At 42.3% G+C, this 18703-nt stretch overlaps 1 protein-coding gene across 1 annotated transcript in view; it reads right to left on the bottom strand.

Moving 5' to 3' along the window:
- LOC124612717 (probable 2-oxoglutarate dehydrogenase E1 component DHKTD1 homolog, mitochondrial) overlaps positions 1-18703 on the bottom strand; it is a 348152-nt gene that overhangs the window by 78059 nt on the left and 251390 nt on the right. Inside the window, exons 14-15 of the mRNA XM_047141074.1 lie at positions 18411-18567; positions 15396-15598 (exon numbers count right to left, since the gene is read on the bottom strand). Of these exons, the coding sequence (XP_046997030.1) occupies positions 15396-15598; positions 18411-18567 (360 nt within the window). The remainder of the gene's footprint in view (positions 1-15395; positions 15599-18410; positions 18568-18703) is intronic.

The following is an 18703-nucleotide window of genomic DNA, read 5'->3' as shown; positions in this document are numbered from 1 at the left end:
ATGGGTGGCACGATGTGGGTGGACTGGGCGTAGTTGTTATGTGGTGCACCATTGGATGCTCGGTGTCCTTTGGTGCACCATTGGGGCTGGTGAGTTCAGGAAATTTTTCCAGAATGTCAGCATAAGGTCAGGGCATTTCACAAGTTTCACACTGTAGAATGCAGCCTCTCAGTGCTGTTGTGCTATCTTTAAATTTGTTGTTACATTAATAAGCTGGCCATATATGATGTCAGCTAGCAGCATATAGAGGCTGAGAAAGTCTGCCCCCACGGTCGGCTGATTGACATCTGCCACAGTAAATGTCCAAGAGAATGTGCAGCCTAGTCCAATGTCTAAGTTACTGTTACGTGTGCTGTGTGTTTTAATGTTTACCTGCACCTGAGCAGGGAACCTGTACATCCACATAGTGCATAACAGCAAGTCTGGTACTATGTTGGACTGAGCAAGGCTCTGCAAGTGGTGCAGGAACTGCAAATGTCTCCAGTTGCTGTATTTCTCTTGGCACAGCAATTGGTACACCCTTTGTTACTTGGACAAAGAGATCTGATGGATTAATTCTCTCTTCAGTCATTTGTAAGAGGACTGTGTCAACAAGAATTATATCTTGTACTTTCGCTGTGTAGGTTTGGTTGAGCTGGCTCACTACGTGTCAAGATTTTGCGAGGTCACAGATTATTTTGCTACTCATGAAGACTACCTCCACTTGGCTGCTTCACATGACCAGATTGTGGGGCCAAAAGGGAGGCAGCCTGACCAACACCCATCCAGTGCTTGCCACCATTCCAGCAACAGTAGGGGACATTAGTGTGGTGAGGCTTGGCTTACTGAAACTATACCAAGCTGCCCGTGGGTACGCAGAGTCCCAGCGTGTGAAGTATACACCTGTAACTCACTCTTCAACCTCTAGTTGGGCACAAGCAGGTCTTCTGGAGTCTTTTGTAGTTGTTCTAAATTCACCATCTTGGCTGAAGGTCAAGTTCTCATACAAGGATAAGCACACAGTGGAAATAACACAACACAACACAACACAACACACACACACACACACACACACACACACACATACACACACACACACAAAAGCTGGAGGTTCACAAGTGATGCATATACTCTAAAAAAGAATATGTATATTTGTTTGCCCTCAGCAGTTGATATGTCGTCTCTACAGAGCACCGTTTGGACACAGGAGCATAAGTGCCAGTCCAGTCATGGTCCTACATCACTCATATTGATGAATGTTACTCATCACATGTTAGCCTCAGGTCACATCTGGTTCACCTGTAAAGTGAGGATGTGATGTGATAATTGCTTATGGTCCTATACGTGCAGTGGACCAGCTTTACTGCTGCACCCCATGCACTACATCAACGGAAGAGGCTTGGTGATGGGAACGTGATGGAAATTGACAAGAGTTATTTTGTCAATGACCTACATTTTATTTTGCCATGCCTCAAGAGATGGTACAAACAAACTCTTATCTTTAATCACTGTACTGGTACACTGCACTGGTGGCACGGCTCAATCACTGATCCTGGAGGGTACACACTCTGGTGATTAGCATGTTGCATGCCATGTGAACCATGCAAAACAAAGATCATGTTCCAAAATTATCAATATCCAGGACAACCTGCAGACCATCATGTCTTTTTCAGAGGGATGAAAGACACTGAAAAATGAACAAATGAGTAAATTTTGTGCACACATTGGTGGGAATCACATTAACTCAGCCCATGTGGTCTGTGGTAAGAAAGGTCAGGCTCATGTGTAGCACTGTGACGTCCAGCTAGCACTGCTGGCTGCTTCATCTCTGTGAGCTGATGACCATCGCATCATTCCCAAAACTTATCATAATGGTAAATCTGCACATGCATGCTGGCGAATGCAAGGCACTGTTTGCTTGTGTCTGCTGAGACCACAGTCCCATATTCACGTATTTCTGCAGTATTGATACTGCACAAATCTTCCCTGGGAGAGCAGAGCTCTATAGCTGTGAGAAAGTGTGGTGCTCAGAGTTTAGAGTTCATGTGGTGCATGTTGACGTCAGTGTGAGCACAATGGTGGCTCGTCAGTATCCTACACATTCGCTGACAGATGAAGTTGTAGAAGCTTAGCATGGCACTCGATCTGACCTCAACACTCGAGACAACAGAGGTATGGAGATAGCACACCAAGTATAAACTTGCACAAATATGGTGTTGCCATGACTTGAACATCGGTCCAGGAGCTGTGCCGAGCAAACCCACAGTACAGAGACAACATCTGAAGGTTTACAGGAACAAAAGCACAAAAATCGGCATGGATGCCAGTCTGGCCTCAATGCACGACATAGTGGATGCATGGGGATGTGAACGTGAGTCCAGAATCTTCAATGGGCAAACAGCTGTTGATACAAGAGGTGGTGTCTGTGGCTCAAGTGGAGATACTGGCTGTAGGCAAGGCCAACAGGAGACTGGGTATCTACAGGAGAAGGCGGTTAGGGGAACCAGATTCTAATGCTGTAAAGCAGGTGGGATGCATGCTTGTTGAGTTGTACAGTGTGGTGTCTTGATGATACAGCATGGGAGTTTGAAGCAAATGCAGTGGCTGGCAGGCATGACATACTGCGTTGAAGGTTGTGTTGGGAGTGACCTGTGCTCCATGGTGGGTGTTGTCGAGGCAGCAGCACTGACTGCCTGAGCAAGATGGTAGGAGATGCTCGTGGTGGCATGATGACAGCTGGCTGCAGCTGTACATCATCAGTGGCTACGGTTGTAGGCTCCATGTCAAGGAAATGAGTGGTTGCTGGAGCAGGCAAGATGTAAGCTTGCTAAATGTGGTCAGTGGAGACTCTAGACACTTTCCCAATGCACTTAATGTGCAGCAATTTTCGCTGTGGACGATCATGCAGTGCAGTCTGTAGCAGCTGGAGAAGTGGCTGTACCACATCAGTATGCAACATGACGTGCTTGCAGTATTGCAGGTTGGCATGCATGAATACTTTCCTGCTGCTGTGCCAGGTCGGTGCCATGTGAGTGCCATGTGAGCGCACAGACATTCCGCCAGGAGGGGGGCCATGTCATCATGTAGGCATGGTCAAACCGACTGCAATTGCGAGAGGTTGTCCGTAAATGAGGTGGCAGGTGACATGTCAATCTCATCATTTGGTGTTACTTGCAGGCCCAGCAGTACCAGTGGGAATGCCTCCATCCAGGTGGTGCTGTGGCACGTCAGAGCAGTTTTTACAGTCCTATGGAGCCATTCAACCATGCTGTTCAATACCAGATGGTAAGTTGTGGTTCTATGTAATTGGAAACCACACTGTCTGGTGACGTTCGTGAACCATCCACAGTAAAACTGGTGACCATGGTCTGTTGTCATGTGACTGGGGCATCCGATGCGTGCCACACAGGTGTTGACAAAGGTGGTGGTGATGATCTCAGCAGTGATGTGTGTGATGGGTGTTGCCTCTGGCTAATGAGTGAAATGGTCCACCATAGTTAGTAGATACTACTTGCCTTTGGACAAAGGTAACAGGCCAACAAGGTCCACATGGGCATGTGCAATCAGCATGTCATGTCAGGAAAGGCAACCACAGGTGCATGGATGTGCCTCCCAACTTTGGTGCGCTAGCATGTGGTGCATGGGTGTGCCCATTCACGCAGTCATTCTGTCACCCAGGCCAGATGAAATGCGCAGCCATGAGTGTTGCAGTAGTGTTGGTTCTGGGGTGAGATAGTCTGTGGACTCTGTTGAAGGCACTGCACCAGGATATCTTTCGAAGGAGTGGTCAGTGTGAGCCAATAAAATGTCACACAAAATCTGCCATGTAAAGCCAACGACAGGCACTAGTTCCAGTTGCAGGCCACTGGAGGTGTCATGACAGAAGCTGTGAAGGTCTTCGTCACTCTCCTGTGCTTGGGAAACATCCTCAAAGTTCACAGTGGGTGAGATAATGGCACACACTTCGGACAAGCAATCAGCGATTATATTGTCTATCCTGTAAATATGGCAGATATCTGTTGGAAATTGTGACACATATTCTAACTGATGGAAATGGTGCTGTGATTATGTGGAGTGATCGTTTCAAAATGCATGAGTTGTTGGTTTATGGTCTGTGAATATGACAAATTGTCAGGTGTCTACCAATGGGTGGAAGTATCACACCACCACATATGCAACTCCCAGTCATAAATGCTCCAAATGCATTATGATTCTGATAGCTTCTTTGAGAAAAAACCAAGTGCCTGCCAGCTTGGGCAGACGTGCTGTTGTAGCACCGCACTGGTGGCAGTCAGGCTGGCATCCACTACTATGGCTGTCTATGTCATGTACTTGGTGCACAAGGAGTGTAGCTTCTGAGAGATTCCTTTTTGACCCTGTGAAGCTCTGCTCCACTGTGTCTGTCCAGTACACAGGAGTTTTCCCTTTGGAGTGGGGACCGTGTACTGCTTTAGTCATAGATTCTGGCATGATGGCAATATTGGGCAGATGGCAGTGATAAAAGTTCAACACGCCAAGATAACACTGTAATTCTTTGTGCATCTGCAGGGGCAGCATGTTCAGAATCACTTGTACCTTTTCCAGTAGTGGCAGCAATCCTGTGGGGGTGATTAAATTGCCAAGGAGCTCGATTTCTTTCACACTGAAATTGCACTTCACTGGCTTGATAACGATTTTGGCTTCACTCAGGCGCTGTAAAATGGTAATTATGTGGTGGTGGTGGAGATTGGGTGACTTCAAGAACACCAGAATATCATCGAGATATGCGAAACAACATGGCAAGCATTGCAAGGAACTGCTGCCAGGTCTGGGCAGCATTCCAAAGATGGAAAGTCATAAACAAACTTTTGAAAAGATCAAAGGTATGACAATAACCATTTCCTGAATGTCTTCAGGTGTCACTGGAATCTGTGTGTATGCCTTTGGGCAATTGATCTTATTGAATACAACACACCTGCCAACACATGGCTAAAATCTTGAAGGTGCAGTACTGGATATTGATCTGCCAGCGTTCATGAATTAAAGGTGTGATATTGCCCACATAGGCACCAAGAATTTTTTTTTGTTGGAACTAAATGCAACACAGATGACCATGGGCTGCTTGATGGCCGAACAATGCCTTGTTGCAGCATGGCCTCAAACTCGGCCTTTGCTACCGTGAATCTATTGGGCATGAGTTGATGTGGGTGGACTGGATGTAGTTATTATGTGGAGCACCAATGGATGTCCAATGTCTTTTGGTGCACCAGTCAGACAGATGAGTTCAGGAAATTTTTCCAGAATGTCAGCATAAGGTTAGGGCACCCCACAGGTTTCACTTTGTAGAATGCAAGCTGTCAGTGCTGTCATGCTATCTTTAAATTTATTATCACGTCAATAAGCTGGCCATACGTGATGTCAGCTAGCAGCCTGCAGTGGCCAAGAAAGTCTGCCCCCAGGATCAGCTCACTGACGTTGGCTTCATGAGTGGAGCATACAAACAAAAAAAGAAAAATGTATATGTATATGTTTGCCCTAAAAAATCGATAATTTGTCTCTACAAAGCACTGTTTGGATGTTTGGATGCAGGAGCATAAGTGCCAGTGATGTTATCACAGCTTACAGTCCTATCGGTGCAATGAACTGGCTCTACTGCTACACCCAAACACTATGTCCAAGGAAGAGGTTTGGTGACAAGAATGTGACATAAATTGATGAGAGTTGTCTTGTTCATGGCCTACATTTATTTTTCCATACCTTGCTAGATGTTATAAACAAATTCTTATCTTCAAAGTCAGTACTGGCACACTGCACTCATGGTATGGCTTGGTTACCAATCCTGTGATAAGCACATTGCGCACCCAAGTAAATCATGCAAAACAAAGGTCGTGACTCCAAATAGACAGTTTCCATCATGATTCGCAGACAATATAACTTTTACGGAGAGCTGAAAGACACTGCAGAATGAATGAATGAGTGAGACTTCACATACACATTTGTGGGGAGTCGCATTAAATCGACCCACATGGTCAGCGGCAAGATAGGTTGGGGCATATATTGTGTTGCAAACTCTAGCTTGCACTAGTGTCTGTTTTGTTTAGTGTGGGCCACACCATTGCCAAAACTTGCCGTAATGGTAAATCTATGCACACACACCAGCGAATGCTGGGCACTGTTTGTGTGCACCAGCTGTGACCACAGTTCTGGCATTTATGCATTGGATTACATCAAAGTGCTGTGTTAGACAGGTGTTAGCAGTCCTTGTACTGGCTGTTGCCATGGAAGTCAACCACCTGATGGACATGATCTGATTGTGGGCAGGTCATAGATTTACAATAGAAGGAGCAAGCCATCTCTGATGTCTTCTGGTACTGGGATTTTCACATGACACTTTGTCAGGGTGTAATGTGGGTTTAAGGGAAAACCAGTGTTGCCCATCATCTGCAGGGGGGGGGGGCAGTAGTGAGCAGATGACAAGTGACACTGTTGGCTATTGTATATTGCAACTCCAGCCAGACAGGCTACGGCCCAGTAAAACAGACGACAAATCACTTCTAGAGAACAACCAGTTGTTAGTACCCATAACATCAAACTCAATTTGTCTCAATAGGGTATAGATGTCATCACACCACACATGTTTTTCTCCCCTCCAAGTGTCAAAGGGCATACAGATGTGCATGGGTGGAAGGATATTGGCATTAGGTACTCAAAGCATGGGAAAAGTTGCGTGGACTGATTTATTGTGATACACATTGGTACATTCTGATGGCAAGTTAATACTATGTCAAAACCATATGAGGCAATTCATCTCACTTGACAACAAGCATGAGCTAATGAAGTTTTCTCATATGTAGAATATTTATAAAGGATTAAATGAAGCTCCTGATATGTTTACCTTCATCTGATGTTATAAAATTTTACCTCAGTTATTGCTATATAAATTGTTCAAAGACTATGCCAGTTTTGACTGATTAGTCATTATCAATAACCCACAAATACTTTTTGGCTGATGACTGCACCAAAGCATGCTCGAATCAATAGATTATTTCAGCACCCAGCTACAGGACCCTGATAGGAGCTTCAAGGAAATATTGTCTCCCAGCATCCACAGATGAAGCCACTGGCCAAGAAATATTTGTGGACTTGTAGGTAGTGGAGAGTGGGAATGGTAATTACAATGACTAATAATCACTCACACTCCTGTCAATTACAATGAAACTTTTATTCTTACAGCATATACACAATGCGCATAGCATATTTGGTGTACTACAGAGAACTCATCTGGCAAAGATACAGTTCTTCTTGCTCCAGTAGAGCACAGTTCTTCTTGCTCCGGTAGAGCAGCGATATTATTGGAGGATAGAGCCAGTGGTTCTATGTCCCAATAGAGCTCCCCCACCCCCACCCAAAATACGGAGCATGGAGAATGGAGTACATTGTGACGCATTGTCCAACTAGCAATTAGTGATGGCCAGGGCTGACAGGTCGTAATCCACCAGGTGTCTGAGTGGCCATAAACGGCAGCTGGCCCATGATGTCAGCAGTGGTGCCAATAGGGCGGTGGCAGTGTCCGTTGAGGTGCTGGTGGCTGGTGGTGCATCGTCTGGTGTTGGTGAGGTTGTCAGTCTGCCAGCAGCAGTGTCCAGGGTGTTAGTTGTCATGATATGCTCCAGGACCAACACAACCAGGTAGCAGTTCAAAGAAAGTGTGGATTTCAGTCTTGCTGTGTCGACCGCAGGTGGAAGGGGTATGTAGTGCTCTAATGGCCTTCAGACCATGCAGTAGCCTGACTGTCTATTGTTGAATTTGGCCCTAACCATCAGTAGTGAGTCCTGCACTGTTACAGGAATGTCTTCTGGGAGGTAGTCTCGCATGTCTAGATCGATTGTAAATTAGCTTGAGGGGTCGGTGGAGGGTAGACACAAGGCGTGTCTGCTAAAGTCCACGCTGGTTTTAGGCAGATCAGTGAACCTGTTGACATTTTTCCAGCTTGCAAGATATCAAAAGTTTTTGACTCTCGTTTCAGCACCTTGTACAGGCCATTGTACACAGGGTGGAGGGTGGGTTTGACAGCATCAGTCCTGTACATGATGCATGTACACGATTGGAGGTCCTTGTGCACAAAGATTTTGGTTTGGCATGGTGGGATAAAAGTGGGGTGCAGACATGGCGGATGTGGTTCCTGACATATTTTACTAGGTCTGGCAGGTTGATGTCCACAGGGTCAGTGATTTGTGATATGAACTCTGCTGGGAGGGTGAACAGTTCCCAGTAGAGCACCTCTGCCAATGAGGCAGCTGGTGTGCCCAGCAGCACACAGGAGATGGCCTCCATCCAATCCCAGTCATGGCATACAAGCGCTGTCTTGAGGATGCGGTGCCACCTTTCCAGAAGTCCATTGGATTGAGGATGGTAGGCCATCAACCTACAGTAACATACTGTACCCACACCCTCCACTCTAATTTTACGCCAGCCGGTATGGCTGAGCAGCTCTAGGTGCTTCAGTCTGGAACCGCGAGACCGCTACGGTCGCAGGTTCAAATCCTGCCCTGGGGATGGATGTGTGTGATGTCCTTAGGTTAGTTAGGTTTAAGTAGTTCTAAGTTCTAGGGGACGGATGACCTCAGATGTTAGGTCCCATGGTGCTCAGAGCCACTTCAACCTAATTTTACACCCCCTCTCTCCTGTCAACTCCACCCCATCCTTGACTCTCGCCCTGTTTATTTTCAGCCCTCTACCGATACACTTGTCCATCTTTTCCTGTTCCTCTCCTTTTTCACTCCTTTTTTTTCCCCACCTTCCTGCCCCATAACCTCCAGATGCTGTACCTGTTGGTATTCTAGTCCATGAACACTCTACCAGACAGTGTTCGTCTCTCTCCCCACCCATACACTATCATCCCTACCCCTCCCCCTTCCCCTTCCACACCCCCTCCAGATTGCTGCTTGCATCTCACATGATAGTTGCATTCTGTTGTGTCTGTCTGCAACTTAATGTGTCTTCTTTACTGTAAGTGGCAATCTGTCATTTTCTACATTGTTGACTTACTAAACTCGTGGTTTGGTAAATTTTACACCTGTCAGCACCTGCTTTTTTTGGAATTGTAATTGTTACATTCTTATTTAAGTATAAGGATATTTCATCTGTTTCTTGCACTTTTTTGCACTATCCTAACACAAGAGTATTTGTGTTAGGAACTGTTACTTGGTACATTCCCATATTTATTTACAAGTACTTCTTGTGCTGCTGTATGCACATATAAGAAACCATTAACACTGTTTACCTGAGTTTGCTGTAAGCTATTAATGAGGCTTATCTAAATTTACCAATAGTGAACTGGCCATATTTCTGTAATATTGGTGGGTTGTAAACAGTGAGAGTAAAGAACTGTGGAACACAACTCTGCAACTGCCGACTACAACATTTACAGTAGTCAGTGTTGAACTTCCACCCCATATTTTTGGGCCAGTATAAAAATGCAGTATGTTGATACTGAGGACTATCAACAAAGAAGAATAAAGCAGGCAAACATCACAAACTGTCTCCATTTGCATATGCAGAACTTTTATCAAAAACTATAACATCAATGAAAAGCTTGTTTGGCACAACAGAAATAAACAATACAATGTTTACATCCGTATCTGCTTCAGGATTGTTGTGCTGAATTTTTGCATTACAAAAGAAGCAATGTGACCCGTTTTGTTGAATTATGACAGGTAGCCCAGTGTTCTAGGCAGTCTCAGTGCTCATGATTAATAAAACAATAAAGGTAAGATGGTAGCATGGAATGTGTATGTTGCTGTTTACTGGCCTGTGTGGCTGCTGCTGGGAATGAGGCCAGCCACCTTGATGCTGTGATCAGGTGTCGACCACTGTGATCATGTCTTCTCCCTGCAAACTATCTGAAGCTTGGTGTGGAGGAGAGGGTTGGATCGCTGATATCTCACACCATGACTCAATTTGGTTACCTACAGCTCGTGACACCTCAAATGACTGTGCAACAGCTAAAACCTCAGAGAGGGATGAATCTTCACACCAGAGAGCAGGCTCTCACATCTCACAATCCAGAATTAAATGAATGATAGCATCTCTCACCATCTGATCATCATACTACTGTTAATGTGCATTGAACATTAAATGACAACGATAACTTATCCCATGGAGCTAGCCATTAATGGTCCATAGGATTAATGTGGTTGCTTCCTACAGCAGTAAAACTCAACCCAGGCTGCAATGACATGGAAGTGCTTACAACAGTATTTGGAAAGAATTTCACACATTTGGCCAAATGTTAAAGGAGGCAGATCTGCAGAGGGGAGAGTTGACATAGGACTTGATACATTCTTGGCAATATCCACGAATGGAACAAGGCACAAAATAAAAAATATGGCCAGTAATCCCAAAAGCTTGAAAGTGTTGTCACATATGTTCCTCGTATGCATCCCATTCCTCAATGGGCTCACTGGATGTACAAGAGGGACATGGATAAACCATGAGGTCAGCAGAGGGCAAAACAGCAGATGACACAGACAGAGGAGCATGCTGACTAGACAAAGCAGAAGCCAGTGATTGAAGTACCTGAGTTTGATTGTCCAGCACCTGTGATTGGTGGCACAATGTCATGGTGAACGATTCTTGCTGTTTGCCCATCCGATGTAAAAGACCTCGTAACAGGATCAGCCATTGTGAGAATAAATGGAGGAGCAACTAGAGTAGAAATTTGAATGGAGAACAGGACCAAACTCATTGCAAATCATGTTGTAATTAGGTACAAGTACAACACAACCAGTAGACTGAACACAACTTTATTCCTTGGAAACATTAACAACTTGAATATAGTACTTAAGTAACATTCAGCAGGAACCAATTATGCTGTAGCAATATACATAGAGAATTGAGGCTGAACGTAGCTCAGTTAGCCTTAAATAGACTGGGAACCATGGCAGGCTCTGATGGTGATGTCACACACACACACACACACACACACACACACACACACACACACACACACACAAGTCTGAGGCACACACTGTGAACTACATAGCACACATGGCCTTTTCAAAGTACACGCATGCATCACTGCAGTTCTGACATCCACTGTTATCAATATTTGATTCTATGAATGAGTAAGCTTATCTAAAAATTTTGTAATTTTGTTTACCAAATTTGATTCCTTCTCTGTCTGACATTTGTAACTATTTCGAATAATTTGTTCAACAGGTCTATTTTCCTTCTGATGAATGCAAATCTATATTTGCCAAAACCATGGTAAAGGTTTAATAAACCTTTACTTCTGCAAACTCGTTGGCTGTTATGTTCCAGTCCTTTCCAGTTTTTAATATCTCCTACTTTATATACAGTACATCAGTTCTACAGTATGCCATTTCTGACTGCAATAATGGTCAGGTACTGACAGAAGCTGAACCCTGACAGAAGCTGAAAGTCATTATGTCAGTAACAAATAAATAAATAAACAAAAATAAACCACGATAACAACACTGAAAATCTCAAGACTATACTAAAAGGCTTACAATTCTGTGAAAAGACTTTGCATCAGGCTTTTACTATTACTTCAGTGTCTCAAGTCCAGCTACAACTTTGTCAGTAAAAACTCCAGAAATATATGAAAAGTGATTGGAAAATTCTGTAATTTTGTTTACTAAATTTGATTCCTTCTCTGTCTGATATTTGTAACTATTTCCAATAATTTGCTCAATAATCCTATTTTCCTTCTGATGAATGCAAATTTATATTTGTCAAAACTCGTTGGCTGTTATGTTCCAGTCCTTTCCAGTTTTTAACATCTCCCACTTTATATACAATACATTAGTTCTATAGCTTGCCATTTCTGACTATAATAATGATCAGGTACTGACAGAAGCTGAAAGTCATTATGTCAGTAGCAAATAAATAAATAAACAAAAATAAACCATGATGATGACCCTGAAAATCTCAACATTATACTAAAACACTTACAATGCTATGGAAAAACTTTGCATCAGGCTTTTACTATTACTTCACCGTCTCAAGTCCAGGTACAACTTTGCCAGAAACAACTGCAGAAATATACGAAAAGTGATTGGATAAATTCTGAACTGAGAAAAAAGGATTGTAATAAACAAAGACTAAAGGTAGAATTTAAGAACTATCATGACTGTTACAAAGATCTACTCTTAGAGACTAGAAGTAAATATGTAGTCACATTGTTAAGAAATTCAAATAATAGTGGCATAGCTGTTTGGAGAGTTATAAATGGCTTTATGGATTGCAAGGGTAAATTAGTCAGTGACCTTAACATCAACAGTAATTGAGTTTATCGACTAATGAGTACTTTTCTTCATAACTGACCACTGCCACAAGCTCTAGTGTAGATGCAAGGGAATTTCAGTTAAACAAAGCATATATTTGGCCACAACTAACAGCAAGGAGATAAAGCACATAAATCACTAAAAAATCCAAAATCATCAGGCTACAATGAGTCATCTATTATCACATTAAAAAGATGCACAGACATGTCTGGCACAATGGCCACAGCCGTAAATGATTTAATTGCATCAGGTAGTTTCCCAGGTAATCTAAAAATTGCACAAGTGACCCCAATTTATGAGGAAGATGATGAATCTAAAACTGAAAACTATTAACCCCACTTAATCTTATTAGCATTTTCTAAGGTAATTGAGAAAGCTATTTACACTAGACTAAAAACATTTCTGAGTCAATATAATCTAATATTTGAGAATCAGAACTGCTTTATGAAATTCAAGTTAACCTCTGCAACCACATCACAGTTAATAGATGAAACAATAACAGCCATGAAGAACAAAGGGTATGTTACTGGAATGTTTCTTGATCTTGGAAAAATATTTGATTGTGTTAACCCCACCACATTACTTAACAAGCTATGGAACCTTGGTATTTGAAGAACTGGCTATGAGGCCGGCCGCGGTGGTCGTGCGGTTCTAGGCGCTCCAGTCCGGAGCCGCGCTGCTGCTACGGTCGCAGGTTCGAATCCTGCCTTGGGCATGGGTGTGTGTGATGTCCTTAGGTTAGTTAGGTTTAAGTAGTTCTAAGTTCTAGGGGACTGATGACCACAGCAGTTGAGTCCCATAGTGCTCAGAGCCATTTGAACCATTTGAACTGGCTATGAGTTGATTAAATCATATATGAGCAACATGAAAAATTAGTTTTAAGGAAAACAGACGGTGTGTCATTCAAATCCAAAATTATTAATATGAAATATAGAGTGGCTCACAGTTCCATGTTGGAACCTCTTCTCTTTTTGCTGTATATTTGTTATGTAAAGTAGTTTTCTCTGAACTCCAAAACACGTTGTATGTAAATGATATTCAATTGTATGTAAGCACAAAGCCTATGACAGTCTAGAAATACTGTTCAACAGTGTTATGAATTAAATAGCCCAGTATTTCAGTGAAATGCATCTAAATATAAATGTTACAAAGACTGCAATAACAGAATTTAAAACCAGGAAACAGAGCTTGTTATGAAAATATACATAGTAAGCAACACAGTAAAAAAGGAAATCTGAACAAAATTCTTGGGAATCACAATCCAGGACAAACTCAAGTGAGACATGCGTAGCCTGTGAGCTATCTAAAAACATATGAAGGGCATTAAATAAGTGATGCAACACTTTTTTCTTCTTGGCCAATTTCGGTTGAAAAGTGCAGAATTTGTTGTGGGACATTGTGGAACATTCCTGCTTCAGCCCTTATGGTTTAATAAAGTTCTGGTTGGTGGTGGCGCTATACATAACCTTCAACATAATATCTGTAAACAGATATGTGTTCCAAGCAGACAGCTATCACTGAGTTTCTTTTGGCAGACTACCAGAGCAATATCAGATCACCATTGATATTCATAGGTGCTTACAGAATGTCTATGGAAGCCTGGCAGTGCAAAAGCATGGTGAGTCATGGGTTGAGGCTTCTGTCATCATTGTAACAAGGTCAAGCAGACCTGTCTGCTGGCCAATTCCTGCAATGTCGGAACATGTGGACACTGTCATTTGAAGTAATCAATAGATCACAACAAAACACCTTGCTGCTCAACTTGGTGTCTCTGTTGGCAGTGCTGCCACACATATCCACCATCTGGGGTACTCAAAGGTGTGTGCCTGCCACCTAACCATAAAGAGCAATTGAGAACCATTTGTGCAGAATTTCTTGCATATTACAAGGTTGATCATGACAATTCTTTGTTTAACCACATCACAGGCAATGAGATGTGGGTTCATCACTTCAAACCCAAAATAAAATGGCAATCCTTGGAGTGCTGCCACACCACCTCTCCTCTGAAGAAAAAGTTCAAAGCCACACCCTCAACCCATAAAGTCATGGTGATGGTCTTCAGGGACACTGAAGGGGTTATTCTGTTTGATGTCCTACCTCATGATGGAACAATCAACTCTGAATTGTATTGTGCTGCACTCAGGGAATTGAAGAAACAACTTTAGCATGTTCATTGCCACAAAAATGCAAATCAACCTCTCCTTCTCCATGACAGTACAAGGCCTTACACAAGTCTGTTCACCCATGAGAAGCTCACAAAACTTTTGGACTGTTCATCATCATCCACCCTACTGCCCAAATCTCACACTTTCCGACTTCCATCTGTTTGGACCAATGAAGAATGCACTCTGTGGGAAGCTGTATGTGGTTGACTGGGAGGTTATTAAAGCAGCAAGATTTTGGGTCTGACATCAACTAGTAGAGTGGTACCATGTGGGCATACGGGCCCTCACAGTATGGTGGCATAAGGCTGACACATTAAACAGAGATTATGTCAAAAAATAAAGTTTTCTGGCCAGAACAGAGGGAAATAATATGGTGCATTTGAATTCTGAATATAACCAACCTACTTTCAGAAAAAAGTATTGCATTTGTTATTGAATGCTAAAAATTGCATATCATTTTCATTGTTGTCATTGAATTTGAGCTACATGGTTGATGTATGAGGGTGCAACAACATGACCCAACCTAAACATATTAGTAACACCAAAGAAAAATGTAGTCAGAATTATGCTAAAGCAAGATAATCATGGCATAATCTGTATCCAAAATTAGGTATGCTTACCGTCATGTATATTGTTCCTTCTCTAAGTGTTGTGGGTGTGTACACTTACACTAGCAGTTGTAACTCAATCTAAACTATCTTTTGTGATGTTTCTTGTTGTTTTATGTGTGTACAATGATGTGAAAGTTAAGATACCTAGATTTTTAAAACATTTTCTGCAAATTTAAGAAGTGTTTCTTCTTAAAATGGTCCTTATTGCTTTTTTGTGTAATGTGAACACTTTTTTTGTTTTTTACCTAGATCCCTGTTTCATACATTGCTTTACCTGTCTCAACTAATGAGTGTTTTTATATTTTTGACATTTTTTATGGAACTATTCTTTGAACCTAGTACAGTTAACTTACCTGTCTCCTTAATAAGTGGAAGTACTGAGCTGGTGTTGTAGGATTCACAATATGAATATTAACATCATCACCATCTGGTGTAGTCTCACTGGAATCACTCAGTTGCAGAAATCTCTCTATGCGACATGAGCTATGCTCAGGCCCAGCACCATCATAACCATGAGGTAACATCATTACTAAGCCAGAACAGGTCATCCATCGACCTATGAAAGATTCAAATGAATAAATATTCAGAACTATTTCACTAGGATTCTGAACAGGTTCCAAACATGAAAGTTGCACATCAAAAACAGGTAAATTTCCACAAATGAGTCAACTCTAGTTAAAATTGCTAATTTTACAGAGATTTGAGGCACACAGAAATTTATAAATCATGAAAAAGGTCCATACTAAACAAGTAGCAAAAATTTTGAAATAAAACTTGAAAAGAGGTATTGCAATGATACCAAAGGTATTGAAAGCTGCAGAATATTGCAGCTCTCCACTACATAAAAGTGCCTTACATAAGAATGAGAATGATACGACATTTTTCTCATCTCATTTTCACACAGTGGATTAAGTACTTCATTTTTACAATTCAACATTCATGCCATTTTCTGCCACTGATTTCTGACAGGCTGATTCTAATCCATCAGCTTTCATATAGTGACAGCTGCAAAAGAAAAGCAATAGTTTTTGATAGTTTTTTAGCCAATTTTGTCCACTATAATTTTCAGCTGTTTGATTCCCAGTCATATGGGTGAGGGGACGGAGGGGGATGGGAGTGTAAGAGTCAGATTGGGCACTCAATAATATATGATAAATAAAATCTACTATATAACAATTTCAACAATACAAAGAAAAGATACACACATCAGAAAATGGTTTGCATTGTCTCGGTTCCGAGAGTTCCAGAACCTGTACAGAACATTTGAATACAGATCAACATAAACATCATTTCCACCCTTTCATTGTTCATGAAAACTACACATTGTATGTTGTACTACCAAACAGTGAGACCTTCAGAGGTGGTGGTCCAGATTGCTGCACACACCGGTACCTCTAATACCCAGTAGCACGTCCTCTTGCAATGATGCATACCTGTACTCATCATGGCATACTATAAACAAGTTCATCAAGGCACTATTGGTCCAGATTGTCCCACTCCTCAACAGTGATACGATGTATATCCCTCAGAGTGGTTGGTGGGTCACATTGTCCATAAACAGCCCTTTTCAAGCTATCCCAGGCATGTTCGATAGGGTTCATGTCTGGATAACATGCTGGCCACTCTAGTCGAGCAATGTCGTTATCCTGAAGGAAGTCATTCACAGGATGTACATGATGTGGGCGCAAACTGACATCCATGAAGATGAATGCCTCGCCAATATGCTGCTGATATGGTTGCACTAATGGTCGGAGGATGGCATTCATGTATCATACAGCCATTATGGCACCTTCCATGACCATCAGTTCAAAATGGTTCAAATGGCTCTGAGCACTATGGGACTTAACATCTATGGTCATCAGTCCCCTAGAACTTAGAACTACTTAAACCTAACTAACCTAAGGACATCACACAACACCCAGTCATCACGAGGCTGGCCAGCAGTGACGTACACCAGGCCCACATAATGCCACCCCAAAACAGCAGGGAACCTCCACCTTGCTGCATTCGCTGGACAGTATGTCTGAGGCATTCAGCCTGGCTGGGTTGCCTCCAAACACGTCTCCAATGATTGTCTGGTTGAAGGCATATGAGACACTCATTGGTGAAGTGAACATGATGCCAATCCTGAGCAGTCCATTTGTGATGTTGTTGGGCCCATCTGTACTGTGCTGCATGGTGTCATGGTTGCAAAGATGGACCTCATCATGGACGTCAGGAATGAAGTTGCACATCATGCAGCCCATTGTGCATAGTTTGAGTTGTAACATGATTCCCTGTGGCTGCACAAAAAGCATTATTCAACAGGGTGGTGTTGCTGTCAGGGTTTCTCTGGGCAACAATCCATAGATAGCAGTCATCCACTGCAGCAGCAGCCCTTGGGCAGCCTGAGTGAGGCATATCATCGACAGTTCATGTCTCTCTGTATCTACTCCATGTCCATACAACATCACTTTGGTTCACTCCAAGACACCTGGACACTTCCCTTGTTGAGAGCCCTTCCTGGCACAAAGTAACAATGCAGATGCGATCGAACTGCAATATTGACTGTCTAGGCATGGTTGAACTGCAGACAGCATGAGCAATGTACCTTCTTCCTGGTGGAATGCCTGGAAGTGATTGGCTGTTGGACCCCGTCCGTCTAATAGGCGCTGCTCATGCATGTTTGTTTACATCTTTTGATGGATTTACTCACATCTCTGAACAGTCAAAGGGGCTGTGTCTGTGGTACAATATCCACAGTCAATGTCTGTCTTCAGGAGTTCTGGGAAGTGGGGTGATGCAAAACTTTTTATGATGTGTGTAAATTGCTACTCACCATAAATGTGACATGTTGAGTTGCATACAGTCTCAGTGAAAACGCACTTGCATACTAGTTTTCACAGCCTCCTTCAGAAAGGGAAACACACACACACATACATTCACACAAACAAGCACACTTCATGCACACATGACTGCCATCTCCTGCAGCTCAGACCATGACAGCTGCATTCTGGACTGAGCTGCCAGAGATGGTGGTCATGTGTGCATGAGGTGTGCTTGCTTGTGTGAATGAATGTGTGTTTCTATTTCAAAGGAAGACTCTGGCCAAAACAGTGAATAGCAAATCATCTTCCCCTTATATTGCTGATATTCCAACTTGTAGTTTTCATTGTTTAATATAAAAATTTCAGCTCTAATTCTATTCCACAGATACACAGAGTATACGATATTTTAACTGATGGTGCTAAATGTTTTCATTTGTGTTGTGGCTGTATAAAACAAAAGAAAAAGGAAAACAAATGGACTCCTTTTGAATAATTATTACATATATTTTATATTACTATAACAAAGGAATAGTGTAAGTATTGTATTGTTTTAATGCTTACTTTCTCCACCTGTGATATATGTATCTATTTGTATTTGAGCACCATTAAAAAAGTCTCCAAACTGAGCTTCCCATATAACAAGACGATTTGGGTTTTCAATACTCATTCCATATTCAAATCCAAGTACAGCTTCTTCTGACAGTATACTATTTGCTACCTGAAATTTCAAGAAGGTAGTAACACTACACAGAACAAAATAATTTATGGTAAAATGAAACAAACAAATGTGATTCTTATCTGAAAACTGTCAGAAGAAAAACATCTCATATACAGGGTGTATCATAATTAATGGC

The sequence above is a fragment of the Schistocerca americana genome, chromosome 4 (assembly GCF_021461395.2).
Source record: "Schistocerca americana isolate TAMUIC-IGC-003095 chromosome 4, iqSchAmer2.1, whole genome shotgun sequence".
NCBI classification, from domain to species: Eukaryota; Metazoa; Arthropoda; class Insecta; order Orthoptera; family Acrididae; genus Schistocerca; species Schistocerca americana.
The sequence above is the reverse complement of the archived record's forward strand: the minus strand, read 5'-3'. Positions and strand labels throughout refer to the sequence as shown.